General features: G+C 57.4%; 8 protein-coding genes across 8 annotated transcripts; 6 read left to right on the forward strand and 2 right to left on the reverse strand.

Annotated features, from left to right (window-relative positions):
- Positions 1-371: 371 nt before the first annotated feature.
- BKCO1_10200012 (dna replication initiation factor cdc45 protein) lies at positions 372-2,520 on the forward strand (the record flags this gene model as incomplete). The annotated part of the gene is made up of 3 exons (XM_020270142.1): positions 372-622; positions 677-1,370; positions 1,423-2,520. 3 exons carry the CDS (start codon positions 372-374, stop codon positions 2,518-2,520), a joined length of 2,043 nt encoding a protein of 680 aa, XP_020125189.1.
- Positions 2,521-2,996: 476 nt separating this feature from the next.
- On the reverse strand, positions 2,997-3,740 carry BKCO1_10200013 (acid phosphatase-like protein; the record flags this gene model as incomplete). Its single annotated transcript, XM_020270143.1, has 1 exon — positions 2,997-3,740. One exon carries the CDS (start codon positions 3,738-3,740, stop codon positions 2,997-2,999), a length of 744 nt encoding a protein of 247 aa, XP_020125190.1.
- Positions 3,741-4,768: 1,028 nt separating this feature from the next.
- BKCO1_10200014 (six-hairpin glycosidase-like protein) lies at positions 4,769-6,871 on the forward strand (the record flags this gene model as incomplete). Its single annotated transcript, XM_020270144.1, has 1 exon — positions 4,769-6,871. One exon carries the CDS (start codon positions 4,769-4,771, stop codon positions 6,869-6,871), a length of 2,103 nt encoding a protein of 700 aa, XP_020125187.1.
- A 1,152-nt stretch (positions 6,872-8,023) lies between these two features.
- On the forward strand, positions 8,024-8,990 carry BKCO1_10200015 (uncharacterized protein; the record flags this gene model as incomplete). Its single annotated transcript, XM_020270145.1, has 3 exons — positions 8,024-8,093; positions 8,181-8,336; positions 8,461-8,990. 3 exons carry the CDS (start codon positions 8,024-8,026, stop codon positions 8,988-8,990), a joined length of 756 nt encoding a protein of 251 aa, XP_020125188.1.
- Positions 8,991-9,794: 804 nt separating this feature from the next.
- Positions 9,795-10,740, forward strand: BKCO1_10200016 (family pyridoxal phosphate enzyme; the record flags this gene model as incomplete). Its single annotated transcript, XM_020270146.1, has 2 exons — positions 9,795-9,902; positions 10,012-10,740. 2 exons carry the CDS (start codon positions 9,795-9,797, stop codon positions 10,738-10,740), a joined length of 837 nt encoding a protein of 278 aa, XP_020125185.1.
- A 1,067-nt stretch (positions 10,741-11,807) lies between these two features.
- On the forward strand, positions 11,808-12,944 carry BKCO1_10200017 (ligninase h2 precursor; the record flags this gene model as incomplete). Its single annotated transcript, XM_020270147.1, has 1 exon — positions 11,808-12,944. One exon carries the CDS (start codon positions 11,808-11,810, stop codon positions 12,942-12,944), a length of 1,137 nt encoding a protein of 378 aa, XP_020125186.1.
- Positions 12,945-13,294: 350 nt separating this feature from the next.
- BKCO1_10200018 (carbon-nitrogen hydrolase) lies at positions 13,295-14,566 on the reverse strand (the record flags this gene model as incomplete). The annotated part of the gene is made up of 5 exons (XM_020270148.1): positions 13,295-13,533; positions 13,598-13,702; positions 13,772-13,938; positions 14,143-14,471; positions 14,522-14,566. 5 exons carry the CDS (start codon positions 14,564-14,566, stop codon positions 13,295-13,297), a joined length of 885 nt encoding a protein of 294 aa, XP_020125193.1.
- Positions 14,567-14,790: 224 nt separating this feature from the next.
- On the forward strand, positions 14,791-16,346 carry BKCO1_10200019 (eukaryotic translation initiation factor 3; the record flags this gene model as incomplete). The annotated part of the gene is made up of 3 exons (XM_020270149.1): positions 14,791-15,093; positions 15,156-16,193; positions 16,266-16,346. 3 exons carry the CDS (start codon positions 14,791-14,793, stop codon positions 16,344-16,346), a joined length of 1,422 nt encoding a protein of 473 aa, XP_020125194.1.
- Between the last annotated feature and the right edge of the window lie 647 nt (positions 16,347-16,993).

Below are 16,993 nucleotides of genomic sequence, written 5' to 3' on the forward strand. Positions count from 1 at the left end.
GACGTGGAAGTGTCCATGGATGCTCCAATCGCAAAAATCGTTCTGGCTCGTGGCAAGCAGTTCTGAAGTGAAGGGATACTCCGCAAAGATGATTTTGCTACCAGGCCAAGGTAAAATAACATTGGTTTATTCATAAACGGAGCGGGAGGGCGATGATACAGCAACGAAGAGCAGTGCCCATCTAGGATCTACACGACGAGTAGCTGTTGCTCTATTCGAACTAGTACTGGCAGGGTCTGTCCCGAAGAAAAGCCGCGCGCCCAGCACCCAGCCAGCACCACCCATCGTCAGCTCATCCTCTTCTTGCTTCTTGACCCACAACACTCGCGCACTGGACGGTAGCGATGGGCATTCAGCGACTGCTGCATCACATGCAAGACTTTGGTACCTCTGTCGAGCTGGGCACAGCTTGGCAGAAGGCTGCCAGCCCCCGGCCAACAGAAAATCTTGACAAGAAGCTCGTCGTGGTCGACGGCCCAAGCCTGGCCTACCACGCCTACCATCGCGCCGTCGCCGGAAGATACCATGCACGCAACGCCCTGGAGGCCATGCCATCGCATTCTGAGGTGGCAGAGACTGCGTCCCACTTTCTCACCGTGCTGGAGTCGCATAACATGGCCATGTACGTGACTTAATTTCCAGTCGCTCTCAGTTGTATTCCATTGACTAAATGAAGCTTAGGAGTCTTCTTCGATGGAGCGCTTCCTGCCGCCAAGCGTGACACTCGCCTTAAGCGCCTCCACTCCTCTCTCACTCAGCTTCAAAGCTTCAAGACCCTGCATCCTGATGACATTCGTTGCGTCCGGTCCAGCATTGAGACGAATTCTTTCAGTGCGCCAACTTCCGTCCCTGAGAAGCTCACTCGACTACCGGCAACGCCTTTTTTGGTGCCGGCTGTCATCGATCACCTCAGCAACGGCCCATTTGCCGAGCGTGTTTTCGTGGTCCCGGGTGAAGCAGATGTCTTCTGTGCTGATGTTGTCTGCCGCGTCAGCCAGAAACAAGCATGTTGGCTTCTGAGCTCCGACACCGACTTACTCGTGTTCGATCTTGGACCCAATGGATCCGTCCTACGCTTCCAGGACGTGAGTCTGGCGACGTTTCCACGTCGGACGGTTCTAAAAGGCGTCGAATATCATCCCAGGTCCATTGCCGAACGCCTTGGGCTAAAGACTTTAGCTCCCCTAGCATTTGCTCTGTCGCAGGATTCTCACAGAAGTTTGAAGGAACTCGTTCAGGTGGCCAAAGCTGTAGATGTCTCGATTGCGACATATCAAGGATGGTTCGAAGAGTACACTCCACTCCATAGCATGTCAGGCTCCGGCCAGTTGTTGGTCAACCTTTACCGCTCAAGTTTTGCTCTCTTGCAGGTACGCATGCGCGCATGTCACTTGACTTGTGTCAGTACTGACAGCCAAACAGGGAAACAATACTCTCCATGCCTTACTTCCGAATGCGTACGAGGATGTATATCTCCCGTGGACCCAGACACGTCAGACGAAGCAAGAGGCAGCTACTTACCTGCACTATCTCGCTGATACGAAATTGAGGACGATGGATCCGAGGATCTCTGAGCTTGTCCAGCAGGTATGCTCAGCTATAGTCATGGGCACCAGCCACACAAAATCCCACCAGCCAGATGGTGTCGAAGTCGGCTGCGCCATGTTCCTTCCGTTCCTCATTGATGATCCAACACGAGCTTCGGCTTGGTGCTTGTCTGCAGACCTTAGATTTCTGGGATACGCCATACTTTCCATCCCAATGCCTGCCCTGTACTCGATGGAAGAATGGGAGCGTCGAGGCCCGCGCATGGCTCAGACCGTAGTTCCCCGCTTCTACTACAAGAAGGCAGAGGTGGTTCACACCTGCAGGGAGTTGAGTGCCCACATCACTGCCTTCATGGTAAACTCGGGCGATCTGCACCTTCGCGCGCCGCTTCACTTCTGGAAGCTGTATGGGGCCATGTACCTGTCCGACAAGCTCGTCCAGAAGGAAGAACACCAAGTCTCGAAGAACCAGGTCATGAGAATGCTCCGAGGCTGCCAAGGACAGCTTGAATGGTCTCATGTCCATCATGTCGCCCAGCTGCAGGGCGTATGGTACTCGCTACGCATGCTCCGCCAGTTTCTCACCATATTTCTTTCCTTCCCCACAGAAGGTGTCCCGCAAACCCACAAGACAGACAACCACAGCGATCCAGAAATACAAGCGGCAGTCAAGGACTTGCACGAGCGCCTTGAATATCTTCCAAACGCGGTCAAGTTCTTCGACCCTGTTCCCGATGACGACGAGGATGCCGTGCCGGAATCATACCTGCTCAACGCCGTTGAGAACTTTCCAAGCCTTGCGCCGGATCCGAAGGAGGCATACGTGGCGTCGCTTGAGAAGAAGAACAAGAAGCGTAAGAAAAAGAAGCAGGGTCAGCCAGACGACCAAGAGAAAGGACAGAAGGTCGATGCGATGGAGCAGGTGTGGAAAAACAGATTCGGTGCTCTCAACCGGCTGGCTGATGACATCTAAGTGGAGGTCAAGATGGGCGTGATCTGAAGATGTGGCAGCTGCGATGGTCGAGAGATAGCGGATGGACTGAGCGGGAGAGGATCTTCTAGGTATATTCGAAATGCCAGTCGACCGACTCCGTTTGAATCTTCGATGAAATGACACCCACAGCTTGCAGTTGGATTATGGATGCATCCAGAGCAATCAAGTCTCGGACAAGGACATGAACATTCCTAGGAAGAGAAATTCGCCGAGGCGGACTATATCAATAACATTATACAATGACCCTCCGCTTTTGTGAACTCCGCGCATGAGAGTAAGAAAACCCATACCATACGCTCGTCGTCAAAGCTAGTTGTCCAGCCCAAACCACGAATTCATTCAACCACCCGCCCGCCTATCAGAGACGCTACGTGAGCATCTTGGAGGGGCCCAAAAAAGGGAAGACCGGAAATTAGGAGAAGTGAAAAAAAAAAAAAGAACCAATGCTGTACACCTTAAACCTCTTCTCTGAACATGCTCCTCCTCGACTCTGTCGGGCTGTCACCAGCTGCACCGCCTCGCGCACCTGAGCCCACCGGTCTAGGGCTGACGCCGCGCAGGTTGCTGCGTTCCGCGCTGTCGCCAAATGGGTTCTCGCCGCCGCCATGGCCACGGCTGTGGCCCATCTCCTCGTCGTAGCGCTCGTCCAGCTCGCGCGTCCTGCTGCGGCCACGCTCGGAGCCGGCGCTCAAACCGGCGCTGTGTGGCGCGGCGTACATGCCGGAGCCGGCATAACCGCTGCCGCCGTACGGCGTCGTCCCGGAGTGGTGGTCTTGGTGGTGCAGGCCGCCGAGCTCCTGCTCCTCGTCGTAGCCGTAGCCGTAGTCGGCCTCGGTGCCGACGCGCGCGTCCCAGGCCTCGTCCGGATCGAGGGTGCCGCGGCCGCGGCCGCCGGCCCTGGCGGCGCCGGGCTCCTCGTAGGCGCCCGCGGCATAGCGGGAGTTGTTGCGGCCGCCGCCTTTGTTCTTCAGCGCGCTGATCTTGTCGTTGACCCAGCCGACGAAGCCGCTGGGCGCGGGCGCGGGGAGGGCGCCGGCGCCGCCGATGGACGAGCGCGACCCGCGCGCGAACGGGTTGAGCGGCGGCGGCGGCAGGCCGAGGCGTTTCGCGCGGATGCGTGTGTAGGCGACCCAGGAGACGCCGCCGATGACGATGAGAAGGATGAGGATCCCAAAGAAGATGCCGACGCCTGAGGCCATTGTTGCTTTGTGTTGTAGTCCTTGTTGCGCGAGCGTGGTGTTATCGTTGGCAGATATTGTGCGCGTATGCAGGTGGGAGGCTGACGGTAGAGAACGGCGGGCGATGGGGATTCCGGTGAGAGGCTGTTGCGCTGAGGGTTATTTTTAGGGCATGCGATGAGACGCAGGGGATTGAGGTCGAAGCAGTACGTACGCTTGGTGACGGGGTCGCAGTGCTCGGTGGTGTGAACGGAGCGGCCGGGCGCTCGCGGACAAAGGCGCGTGTTGGAATTCGAAGGCTGTGGTTGGATTGGGCTGTGGTGGTGGGAGTAATGGAGCGGCGGCTGCTGACAGGGCAGTGAAACAACAAGCTGGTGCAGGCGACGGGTGGGCTATGACGACGCCGATGTGCCGATGGGAGTGCACGGCCGCGGCTGAGCTGCAACTGCGGGTGCATCTCGTACCCAAGCTGCCTGAAAAAAGTCCAGGCCGCCCACCGCTGCTGTCACCCTGCCGTCGCAGCCCGCGCGCCACGCACTCCGCTCGCCGGCCCCCCGATGGTGCTGCTGCCGCCTCGCAACAAAAAGCCGCATGCGCCCTGCTTCAATGGCCGCAGTCAACGGGCATGCCTAGCAACTGCGGCACTGCCAGGAACAGGCCGTTAACGGACCCACAGTCATGGCACGCGCCATTCCACCCCACGCGTTGGATCGGCAGTTTCCACTTCTCCATCCGGTCGACAGGCCTCCTCCAATCTTCTCGTCTCATGTGCTCAGCGCGCCGGCTCGTCGTCATCATCACGGGCTTCGCTACACCGAAGTCCGCCGTCGACCCGTCGGCGTCTTGTCCTGTGCTCAGGAACCAGTGCAAATCTCCCGGGAAAAATGGCCACCGCCCACGTCGATCAGTGCGGGGCGCGGGGTGATGCCCCATCGTGCATTCATCCAGCTCATCGACAGCGGCTTTAAAGGCCGGAGAAAGCCTTCTCGACATGTCGCAATGAAGCCCTCAAGCCGCCGCCCGGTATTTGCACTTTCCTCCCCTTCGTTATGCGCCTCTCTGGACCAGTGATTTCCTCGGCGGCGATTGCCTGGGCTTATCCTGTCACGGCTGAGCCAATCAACCGGCGCGATGTGGTTCGAAATTTCAACCCAACTCGCAATGGATCTGCCTCCTCCTACGACACTCCAATGCAAGTAGGCAACGGGGACTTTGCCTTCGGGGCTGATGTTACTGGACTCCAAACCGTGGTGCCGTGGAACATTCTTTCCTCTTGGTGTTGGCACAATTCCTCGCTGCCCACCACGCCCGGCCAGACCTCTCCAGAAGACTTCACTGGTCTTGACTGGTGGACCCATGGCCGCCCCATCAACTACGCACAGCCGAATCCCGCAGAAGCGGAAATTTCCCAATGGATGATCGCCAATCCTCACCGTGTGAACCTGGCGAGGATAGGCCTCGCACTAAACAGCAAGTCCATCGAGGATGTCGACATTGGGGGCCCGCTTCAAAGGCTAGATTTATTTAACGGTACACTGCACTCAACCTTCTCTATCCGCGGAAGCACTGTCTCCGTTGAGACCCTTGCGGATCCAGCCTCGGATACGCTAGGCGTAAAGGTGCAATCTAAACTGTTGAGGAATGAGTCCTTGTCTGTCTTTTTCGACTATCCCTATCCAGTCGACAAGAACAAATTCGAGAAGTTTGTCGGAGTTTTTAATTCTACTTCAAACCACACCACTTCCCTTCGGAACGGACGAAATTCTGCTGAGATTGAACACAATATCGATGCCACTACTTATTTCACCCATATCAGGTGGGATGGAGGAGCTTCTGTGCGTCGCCTCAATGCAAGCGCTCATCGGTACTTTTTGACAACTCAAGGTGACTCTCTCACTTTCACTGCAACCTTTGCGCCCCGACGGTCGCATTCCAATAGCACCTATGCAGCTATATCAGCTTCATCTTCTGATTGGTGGAGCAACTACTGGGAGACGGGTGCCTTTCTGGACTTGACCACCATCCCTGATCCCAACGCAACTGAGATTCAGCGTCGGACTATTCTATCTCAATACTTACTTGCCGTGAACGAAGCTGGAAGGGATCCACCGCAAGAGTCCGGCCTTGCCAACAACGGTTGGTACGGGAAGTTCCATATGGAGATGGTGTACTGGCATCTTGTCCACTGGAATCTTTGGGGGAAGCAAGACCTACTTGACCGAAGCATTGGAGTGTACGAGCGATTCCTTCCGACCTCTTTGGAGCGCGCTGCGTATCAAGGGTACACGGGCGCTCGCTGGGGTAAAATGAGTGATCCCACAGGACGCTCGGCGCCCGGAGAGATCAACTCACTTCTCATCTGGCAGCAAGTCCACCCTTTCTACTTTGCCGAACTCGAGTACCGACAGAACCCAGGTAATGGCACACTGGCCAAATGGGACCCCATCCTTACTGCATCGGCTGAGTGGATGAGCTCGTATGCATTTTACAACAAGACTACTGGAGTCTACGACCTGGGACCGCCGATGTACCCCGTCTCCGAGAACACCAACCCAAATGCCACCATCAATTCGATCTTTGAGCTATCATACTGGGAATTTGGCCTTTCAATCGCTGCCAAATGGCAACAGCGGCAAGGGAAATCTGTGCCTTTGCATTGGACTGAGGTTGCGGACAATCTCGCACCTCTGCCGACAGCCAACGGCAGCTACGTGACTTATGAAGGAGCGCCCAACATGTGGACAGATCCGGACTTGACATCGGACCATCAGGGATTGCTCGCCATCAACGGAGTCCTTCCCCCGCCACCCAACATTGACCTTGCTGTCTTCAAGGCAACTGTCGAGCGTGTCTACCAAACATGGAATTTCTCACTCAGCTACGGTTGGGACTTCCCTCTGCTAGCCATGACTGCATTGCGCGGCGGAGATGCGGAGACGGCTATCCGGTGGTTGCTCGACGAAAACTTCGCATTTGACGACGTGGGCATGCCTCTTGGCGGGAGCCGGGTGCCCACTCCGTACTTCCCCGCAAGTGGCGGGCTGATGATCGTCGTAGCCATGCTGGCGGCGGGCTGGGAAGGCGACGAGGGATCGAAGTGGCCGAATTCTTGGGGCGATGCAAGGTCGGAGGCATTTGAATCATTGTTGTAAAGAAGACTTAAGGTGTTGGTTGCCTTATGTTGCGTGATTCTGGCTTCATCTACCTTGGCACTGGCTTGGCTGCAACGGCTTTTCAAGCTGCCGTATACTGATACTTTTTAAGCAGTGACCCAATATACGGCCACGCGGATAGCTTTCATTCCGCTCGCAGAGTTAAATGAGGAGGGCATTACGGATAGATCATCGCAGACGCTCACATCAGCGCGTTAAAAGTAAAACTTGGGGCTACACCACTGTCCGTCGATGCCCGTTTTTGGGGGATTGCCTTCTTGAAGGGGCGTTGGTGCCGCAGCCTCCGTTGCGGTTATCTGGGTTCTGAAACGAGCGGCGCCGCAACACCGCCTCCACAGTCTCATACGCGCCGTGTGACTCGCCAATACGGGACCCTTCCAGACACCCGTTCCGTCCATTCGCTGATTGGATCCAGACTGGCGATCGCCGTTGGATCTACGCTGTTATTTTCCGTCACTCCCGCTGCCAAGCATCTCCGCCTGCGTCTCTCACACGCCTGTCACCATCAACCAGCCACGCCACGCCCCGCGACGATCAAATGATCTCCCGGAAAGACAGAAGAAGCCTCAGGCTGCCGCTGACTGTCATGCATCTGGCTCGATGGCGCACCACAACCTTGTCCGGACCAGTGTGATCCGGACGGCATGCCCCTTCCCATAAATCGCCAATCGTTAGCATGCAAGAGCCTCTGCTTGTGTAAGAGCTTGTTGGCCTGGGCGCCGCTACCTATCACCCATGCTATACTCGCTTTGCGATTGCTCTTCCCACATTTGACGTCGAGCCATGCACGGAATTCCCCTGCCGAATCAGGGTCTCTACATCTTGGCAGCCTCACACTGAGTAGCTCGGATGGAAGCTCTTCCACCATGCCTGAGATCAGGATGAGGGTTGACTTTGTATAAATCTCCCATTCCCAGCGCCCCACAACTTCCCTTTCTCCACCCATCATCCAGCCATCCCCATCCAGATTTACGCTCATTTTTAAGCTTATCTACTTCTCAAACCCCGTGCTGTGCACACCCTCCGTTCTCTTTGACTTCATACAACCGCTTGACGCGGATCAGTTCAACAACCTTTCTTTCGACTAATATCTTGGCTTCTCTGACCAAATTATCCACATAATCCGTAAAGATGAAGTACTCCACCGTTGCCGTTCTCTCCGTCGTCGCTCTGGCAGCGGCTTCGCCTGTCAAGCCTGGTCGTAAGTTTTTGCCCTAACACCGTCACTCTTCCAAAAAGAAACCTCTCCCCGACATGCAACCAGCTAACAGCCTTCTCCACCAAGCAGCCAATACCGAGCTTGGTGGCTCCCTCAGCGATGTCGAACTTGCCACCCGCGATCTTGGACGCAGAGGCGACGATTCCGATGACGATGATGACGGGGATAACATCATAGTCATTCTCGGCCTGGACGACGACGATGACGAAGAGCAGAAGCAGGAGGGTAGGTCGCCACCGTGTTGATTGCACTCCCTTCACGCAAGCCCAGTCTCCCTGATCCCACGCTCAAAACCACTCCAAATATACCACCACTCTTTGCCCTCTCGCTGACGACGACAAACAATCAGACGCCCTCAAGATTGCCCAGCTCGAGCTCATCAAGGCCGCCAAGCTCGACGCCGCGGCCATCGACACGGCCAAGAAGGCGCAGGAGTTCGCCGACGCCGCGCAGGACGCCAAGGTCAAGGCGATCCAGGCGCAGGTGTACGCTCAAGGTGGCGACGCCCTGCAGGCCGGCAAAGACATGGAGCAGCAGATCACCGACGCCCAGCAGGCGGCCCAGCAGGCGGCTGCAGCTGCGGCGGCCGGTCAGGAGCAGCAGGCCGATCAGGGCCAGGACCAGCAGGACCAGCAGGCTGCTGAGGAGCAGGCTGCCGCTGAGGAGCAGGCTGCCGCTGATCAGGCCGCAGCCGAGCAGGAACAGGCCGGTGCTGCTGCTGCTGCTGCGACTCCGGCTGCGACTCCAGCCGCCGACGCGGCTGCGGCTCAGGGCACCGGCGATGCGGTGGCGGCTGAGGCTGCGCAGAACGGGACGGCTGGGGTCTCCGAGACGCAGAAGCGTGCTTCTGTCCGTCGCTCTTTCCGCGTCTGGCAGTAGATTCTTGCGGGACAATGGCAAAGCTCGGTCCGCTTTCTTGGTCTCTCTCTCTCGCTCTCTCGCAAACTGGAGCTGTTACGCTTCGCAGGCCTCGGTTGGAGGCGTGGCATGGAACCGCGGATGGGGTTGTTTGTGATTGGAGGGAAGCGGGGGCTACTTTGGAGTGGTGGGTGGCTGGATGACGGTCAAGTTTCGCGCCTCACGATGAACGAATCGCTATGTCCAGCTCCGAATCTTATTTGCTTGGTATTGGTACTTCTTTCCGCTCTGTCATCCAACGTGGTGTGTCTTTGTTTCTCGTCTCTTCATTGGCAGATGACAGTGAGGGGCAGTGTGTGAGCGCTCTACGAGCGTTGGTCGGGGGATGCAGGAGAAAAACGAGGAATGCGAATATGACGTGGCGCAGATGTGGGCTACGAGGACAAGAAGGAAAGTGAAGGATGCCACTCATCGGCTGGTGGGGTGGTGCGGCGCTCTCTCCTGGAACGATGGCCGGCGCTAGGCAGAGGCACACAGAGCTATTGCTGCAAACGGACTAAACGGGGACGGCGAGGTTGGGGTATGCTGTGTATTCAGCATGCCTGCAGACGTCCAAAGTTGCATGCAATGGCTCGGATCTGGCAAGTCATGTCCGCGGAGGGGCGTGGGCGGTGTTGGTGGGCGGTAAAAGGGGATGTTCGTACGCAGTGGAGGCGACGGTGTACCTGGGATGGCCTGTCGAAGAGAAGCCGCTGCATGACTCGGGCGCCGCCGCCGCTCTCACGTCACTTGCCGCCCGCCCTCGCTTTTATCCCACCCTGCGACATGGCCGACCACGACATGAAAGTGAATCCCCTGCGAGCCACCGAGCTCATCGAGAACATCGCCCATGTCTCCGACAGGATAAGGGCCGCCAACAAGGCCGGCAGAAACGTGCGTCGCACCCTCGCGCCTGAGACGCTCCCGCTCGCCTTCGCGCAGCCAACGCCATGGCGCTGCCGGCAGAATGCAAGCTGACACTGCGTGCTCATCCTCCGTGCAGGTCCGCCTCATCGCCGTCTCGAAACTGAAGCCTGCCACCGATGTGCTTGCCCTCCACACGGCGCCTGCGCCGAGCACCCAGCTCCACTTTGGCGAGAACTACTTCCAGGAGCTGCAAGAGAAGGCTGCAATCCTGCCGCGCACCATACGATGGCACTTTATCGGCGCTCTGCAGACCAACAAGTGCTCCAAGCTGGCCGAGCAGATCCCTAACCTGTGGTGCGTGTCGAGCGTCGACTCGGCCAAGAAGGCCGACCAGCTGGAGAAGGGTCGCAAGACGCTCGTCGAAAAAAAGATGCAGGAGGGCGCCCACGCCCATGTGAAGGAGCTGTTGCGCATCATGGTCCAGGTCAACACGTCGGGCGAAGAGGCCAAGAGCGGCGTCGAGCCCCAGGACACTGCCGCGCTGTGTCGCCACGTCCGCGAGCACTGCCCGCACCTCAAGCTTGCAGGCCTCATGACCATTGGCGCCATTGCCCGCTCGCAGGCGACCACGCCAGAGACGGAGAATGAGGATTTTGTGGCGCTGCGCGATGTGCGGGATAAGGTTGTCAAGGAGCTCGGCCTGGGGGCGGGGGAGCTGGAGCTGAGCATGGGCATGAGCTCCGACTTCGAGGGCGCCATCGCTCTGGGGAGCGACGAGGTTAGAGTCGGCACTACTATCTTTGGCGTGCGTCCGCCGAAGAAGGACGCAAAAGTCAAAGGGGACGTCGACGAGGCCAAGGAGTAAACGAGAAAGAAAAGAAAAAAACAAAGTCCCACCTGAGCCGCCTCCTTGCATCGGTGACACAGAGGACCCTTGCGCCATGCCTGTGGCCCACTACTTGACGGCTGTCGCAATGCACCTGTGTATCCGCAATGTCCACAGCCTTATTCGGTGGCTCTGGTAGTGCAGAAAGCTCTCGATTAGCCCCGTAAGTATTTGAGTACTTGCGCCACACTGCCCCAGCGATCCGTCCTGCAACAGAAACACTTTTCTTCCACAGGAAACCCTCCTCAGATCGACGGCCCCCGTCCCTCCCGCGGGTGCCGATCATCATGGGCCACGCTAGCACTTGCGGACCGCGGGAAGCGAGCAGCCCGTCTCTTTAGTGCCACGGTGGGTGAGGCTGAGCTGGCCACCACTGCTTGGCCACAGCCCGCCAGGACCTGGATGCGCCTCGACTACGTAGTACCGTCCCAGACCATCGGATCCCCCATATTTTACCGGGCCCGGTGCTGCGTCTGTCGGGCCGCAGGGCTGATCATTGGACACGTGCATCGGAGCTTTCCATTGAAGCTCCATGGCGCAGAGCGGCCATGAGAAATGGCTGCCTATGACAGAGGAAGCGATTCCCTGATGGTCAGCAATACGCTCGCTTGGCGTGGCGCCAGCTATGCACGTCAGCTCAAGACATCCCTCCGCACCCTCGAGCTAGCTTGTAATGGCCATAACCTACTTTAATTAGCACATTGACCTGGACCTGGGTCTGTTTCCTCTCTACTGTTGATTGCTGTTCTGGACTGTGAGGACCCGAGCCAGTCCTCCTAACGCGCTGTTGCTCTGCCACTGGCCCTCCCAGGGCGCGCGGAAGACTCCACGCGGGCCACAAGAACGGCCGGATTTGGGATGGCTCTCGTGAGAGATGTTGAATATATCTTGCCCGTCGCCCCGCTGTGTTTGGATTTCATATCAGCCAACATTCTTTTGACGCTCACTTCAACGCAGTCGTTCTCAAACGATCACTACTCTGGGATAGTCATTTCCCAGCCTTTCATTTTCTTTTACCAGTCCATTCATTTAGACCAACATTCACTATGAAGTTTTCTGCAGTCTTTTCGAGCATTGCTCTGACCGTTCTCATCCAGCCCACCGTGGCCCACCCCGGAATGGCCAATCTTGTCTCTGAGATCCGCGCTCGCCAAGATGCCAACACCGCTGTTGTCGTCGACCTCAACGCTGACGGCGATGCCGATCCTCAGATGATCGGTGACCTTGCCACCGTTGGCCCCACGACCCCCGTTGGCAACAGCATCTACAACATCCTGACAGGGGCTGAGTCTGGCGAGACTCAGGTTAGCGGCTACACCCCACCTCTTTTTGGAACCAAGGCATGCAAGGCCGACACTTGCTGCGTCTGGTCCTACGTCTCCGCCGAACTCAGCCTCACTTTCTTGGGGCCTACTGGTCGCTGCAACAAGTGGGCACGCGCCGCCATCCGCCTCGGCTTCCACGATGCAGGCACCTGGTCCAACACCACGTGGGGCGGAGCGGACGGCAGCATCGCCCTCTCCGGCACGGAAATCAACCGCTCGGAGAACAACGGCCTGCAGGACATCATTGGCAAGATGATCACCATCCAAAAGCGCTGGGGCGTCGGCATGGCCGACCTGATCCAATTCGCCGGAGTGCACGCCGTCGTCACTTGCCCGCTGGGCCCGCGCATCCGCTTCTTCGCCGGCCGCCAGGACAGCAAGACGGCGGGCCCTGAGGGCCTGCTCCCGGGCGTCAACGACAGCGCCGACAAGCTCATCCAACTCTTCCAGAACAAGACCATCTCTCCGCACGAGCTCGCGGCCCTCGTCGGCGCCCACACGGCCTCGCAGCAGTTCACCGTCAACACCACCCTGGCGGGTGCGCCCCAGGACAGCACCCCCGGCGTCTGGGACACGCGCTTCTACAACCAGACCACGTCCAACCAGGTTCCCAAGAAGGTGTTCCGCTTCGCGAGCGACGTCGTGCTGGCGAACGACAGCCGCGTCCAGGACGAGTGGGTCCAGTTCACCGACCCGGTCACGGGCCAGAAGCACTGGAACGAGGACTACGCCGCCGCCTACACCCGCCTCAGTCTCCTCGGTGTCAACAACATCAACAGCTTGACCGAGTGCAGCAAGGTGCTGCCCGCCCAGAGGATCCAGTTCCCCGGTGCGTCCACCCTGTGGATCGAGCAGTGATTGGAACATGGCGGTGTTGATTACGTTTTCCTTTTTTTTTTCCCCCAACGGGTCAGGGCATAAGTTCAAAGGGCTTGGATGTGACAGAACTTCTCGTTAATGTTTGGTTATACCCGAGGAGAACACTGCATATAGACGATTTTTGTTTTCGTTGTTTCGGCACCTGTTTCTGGCATTTTGAGGAGTATCTTTTGGCTTTCATTTCTCCATCCTCTCCTTCAAGAAATGGTCATTGAACCAATGTTTCCTTTGATAGACATATTCTGACCACTCCGATCCACATGAGAATTTCCACATGAATACATCTCTTATCGTTTTCGATTCTTACACCGCACTTTTTATATCAGCTTTCAAAGCTTTCCCTTTGAATTGTGCCGGTAATCGTAATGCCAGTCGTGACGGGCCAAGTCAGCGCGAACCTGGTAGTTTTCTTCCGCATCCTCAAGGATGCTAAGGTCGAGGTCGACGATGCTCATCCCTTCGGCGCAGCTGCCAAGGCGAGTCACGGGACCGATATAGGGGACCGTGACTTGCGAGACACCGGCATAGCCCTTTCCGGCAGGGCCGCCGGCGTTGGAAAATATGATGGCTGGACGACGACAAATCAGAGCTCGCAAGAGAAAAGCGTTAGCCGGGTGCAGAAAGGCGCGTACCACACGTGTTCTCGAAAGCGCGCGCTGTGAGCATGCTGTCGAGGAAAAGGGCTTCGGAGGACGGGTTGTAGCCGAGGCCTTTGGGTGAGCAGTCGGCCAGTGTCCCTAGAGCAGAGATGAGATCAGGAGTGATTTCCTTGTGCATGCGACGGACGGAACAAGGCGCGGACTGACAGAAACATGGAATGATGATGATCTTAGCACCCTGAGCAATCAATTCGCGGAAGGCTTCCGGGAAGGCCAGATCCCAGCAGATGAGCATGCCGACGCGGCCGATTGGGGTGTCGAAGACTTCATGAATGTCGCGGCCGGATGAGGTAAGGTGTTCGCGCTCCGGACCCCTACAAGATTCAAGTAAGCCGAGATTCTTGGGCAACAGAAGCACGCGATGGGCATGTTGAGTAGTACTGCAATAGGGTGGCTCGGGCAACCAGGAATATGCAGCATCGATGTGGACACGATGTGCACGGAGCACCCAAAGCCGTGGCTGTTCCACATGCAGAAGTGTCTGTGATGTCAGTCACTGATTCAAAGGGGGCACCTACCATAGGTTCTTCTTCACGTATTTGCCAATGATGTCGCCATCTTGGTTGATGAAATAAGCGACGTTGAGTAGTCTCTCGTCCTCCTTGTCGGCATCGCGGTGTCTCTCGACGATGGTGCCAGGAACGATGCAGATCCGGTGTTCTTTAGCGAGCGCCTGATACTTTTTAAGGTAGGTTTCCCACTGCTCACAGAGCGGCAGGAAGCCAGGGTCTTTGGGGACCCAATTTGTCAAATGATACTCGGGCAGCACGGCAAGCTCGGCGCCCTGCAATGCAGCCGACTTGATAAAGCTCGCCGCTTTGTTGAAGTTGTGCTCGATCTGGAGCGGCTGTGGGCGCGTGTGAGCGGCGAAGGCAGAGGCTTGCGGCGACGACCAACCTTGGGATGCAGCTGGATCACTGCGACCTTGATTGTCTGAGCCATGGTTTGGTTGCAGGTGTGGGTGATGGCGGAGAGTGGGCGGCGCTCCCCCGCAGACCGACACACCTATTGCAGCAGTCGCGGCTTATCGATAAGGCGGCGTCCGGGCCCGCACACCAAGCGAAACACCAAATTCAACCCTCACGACGCGCGACGCCCCGACACGCTCCACCGCACGCCAACTCCACCGCCCTCCGCGCATCCCTCCGCGCCTCCATCCGCCCACCATGAGCTTGCGCAACAACATGCAGGCCGAGACGCCCCGCGCGCGCCCCGATGACTCGGACGTCGAGGAGGAGGCCCTCGCCAACGACTACCGCGAGCAGGTCCAGTACGACGACGGCATGGACGCCCTCGACCGCACCTCATCGCTCGGCGGTCAGGACATCCACGCCCAGCTTGCCGCCGCTGCCACCCCGCTCGAGTTCCCCGCCACCCTCGAGACCAAGTTCGCCAGCTACGACAACTACTGCAGCCTTTTCCACTTCATCCTCAACTCCGACGGCCCCGTCGACCTCGAGGTCCCCAACGTAAGCACCCCTGCGAGCGTGCATGCCTTTCCCGGAGATTGCTTGCGCTGACGCATCGACAGTACTACTGGGCCTGGGATGTCATCGACGAGTTCATCTACCAGTTCAACAGCTTCTGTAGCTACAGACAAAAGACTGCGCTGAAGGGTGACAACGAGGAGGAGATCCAGCTGCTCCGCGAAAACCCAAACACTTGGGGCTGCTACAGCGTTCTGAACGTCCTGTACTCGCTGATCCAGCGCTCGCAGATCAGCGAGCAGCTGGCCGCCATGAAGCGCGGCGAGGACCCTGCCCAGTTCGCCGGCGAGTACGGCAACCGCCCGCTGTACAAGATGCTCGGCTACTTCTCCATCATTGGCCTGCTCCGCGTCCACTGCCTTCTCGGCGACTTTAGCCTGGCCCTCAAGACGCTCGACGACATCGAGCTGAACAAGAAGGCCATGTTCGCCCGTGTCATGGCCGCCCATTTCACCACCTACTACTATGTTGGTTTCTCCTACATGATGATGCGCCGCTATGCCGACGCCATCCGCATGTTCAGCCACATTCTGGTCTACGTCTCGAGGACAAAGAACTTCCAGAAGAACGCTCAGTACGACTCCATCACCAAGAGGAACGACCAGATGTACGCCCTGATTGCCATCTGCGTTGCCTTCAACCCCACCAGGCTGGACGACACCATCCACTCTGCTCTCCGCGAGAAGTACGGCGAGCAGTTCAACCGCCTCCAGCGTGGCGGTCCCGAGGCTCTGCCCCTCTTCGAGGAACTCTTCCGCCAGGCTTGCCCCAAGTTCATCTCCCCCACCCCGCCGGACTTCGACAACCCGGAGGTCAACGTCGACCCCGTCGACCACCACTGCCGCATCTTCATGGAGGAGGTTAAGAACAACATGTGGTCGCCCACCGTCAAGAGCTACCTGAAGCTCTACACCACCATGGATCTCAAGAAGCTCGCCGGTTTCCTTGATGTCGAGCCCGAGAAGCTCCGCTGCTGGTTGCTCGTCAACAAGCAGAGGAGCAGGCAGGTCAGGTGGACCGAGGGCGGTCTGCTCGATGGCGACATTGTCAACAGCAGCGATCTTGACTACGCTATGGAGGGCGTAAGTAATTTCTTGATATTCGAAAAGAACCCTTCGATTTTGCGTACGAATAGCAGGCTGACTGTCATGTAGGACCTCATCCACGTTTCCGAGGCCAAGGTCGGCCGCAGGCTTGTAGACTGGTACCTTCGCAACCTTGCTAGGACCTACTAGATGCTTGGACCCACCATTGAGAAAGCCTCGTAGTTGAAGCACACAGGGGTTACCTAGCTGGTTGCGGGCACGTGCAGCCTTTGAACGGCTCGCATGAGATGAGCCTGCCACTACGGACTCCGGAGGTATGCGATGAGCAAGGAGGACGCCGGAGTTTTTGACCGGTAGCTCATTCTAGTGCTCGTCGTTGGTGGCATCATTTGCCTAGACTCTTGTTTTTGCGAAAGCCGTGCATGGGTTAGGAGTTCTATCATCAGGGTTTCTTGGTTCCGGGGGATCAAGAGGAGAGAGAAAAAGCACGTGTCAAAGGCGGTTGTTGTTAGTCGGGTGACGGAAATCGAATGTGGGATTTGATTGAAAAAAGAGACGGAATTAAAAAGACCGGTTTGGGGGGTTTCTTCTTTGCTCTCCCCACTTTTCTATACATGCTATTGCATGGCTTTACGGAACGGTCGGTGGCGGGGAAGGGAAATATTACGAACAGTTAGTAGTACCCTTTGGGATATATGAATGATGGTTAAGAATCTTCCCTTTGTTATTGTTGCGTGCTAGTGATTACGTTACGCCTGCTTCCTATTGATCGTCCGAAACTTTGGTGATTTATACGCTCGTGGAAGTGATGGTTGATCGAGGGGGGGGGGGGGGGG

The sequence above is a fragment of the Diplodia corticola genome (genome assembly GCF_001883845.1).
Source record: "Diplodia corticola strain CBS 112549 chromosome Unknown scaffold102, whole genome shotgun sequence".
Lineage (NCBI taxonomy): Eukaryota > Fungi > Ascomycota > Dothideomycetes > Botryosphaeriales > Botryosphaeriaceae > Diplodia > Diplodia corticola.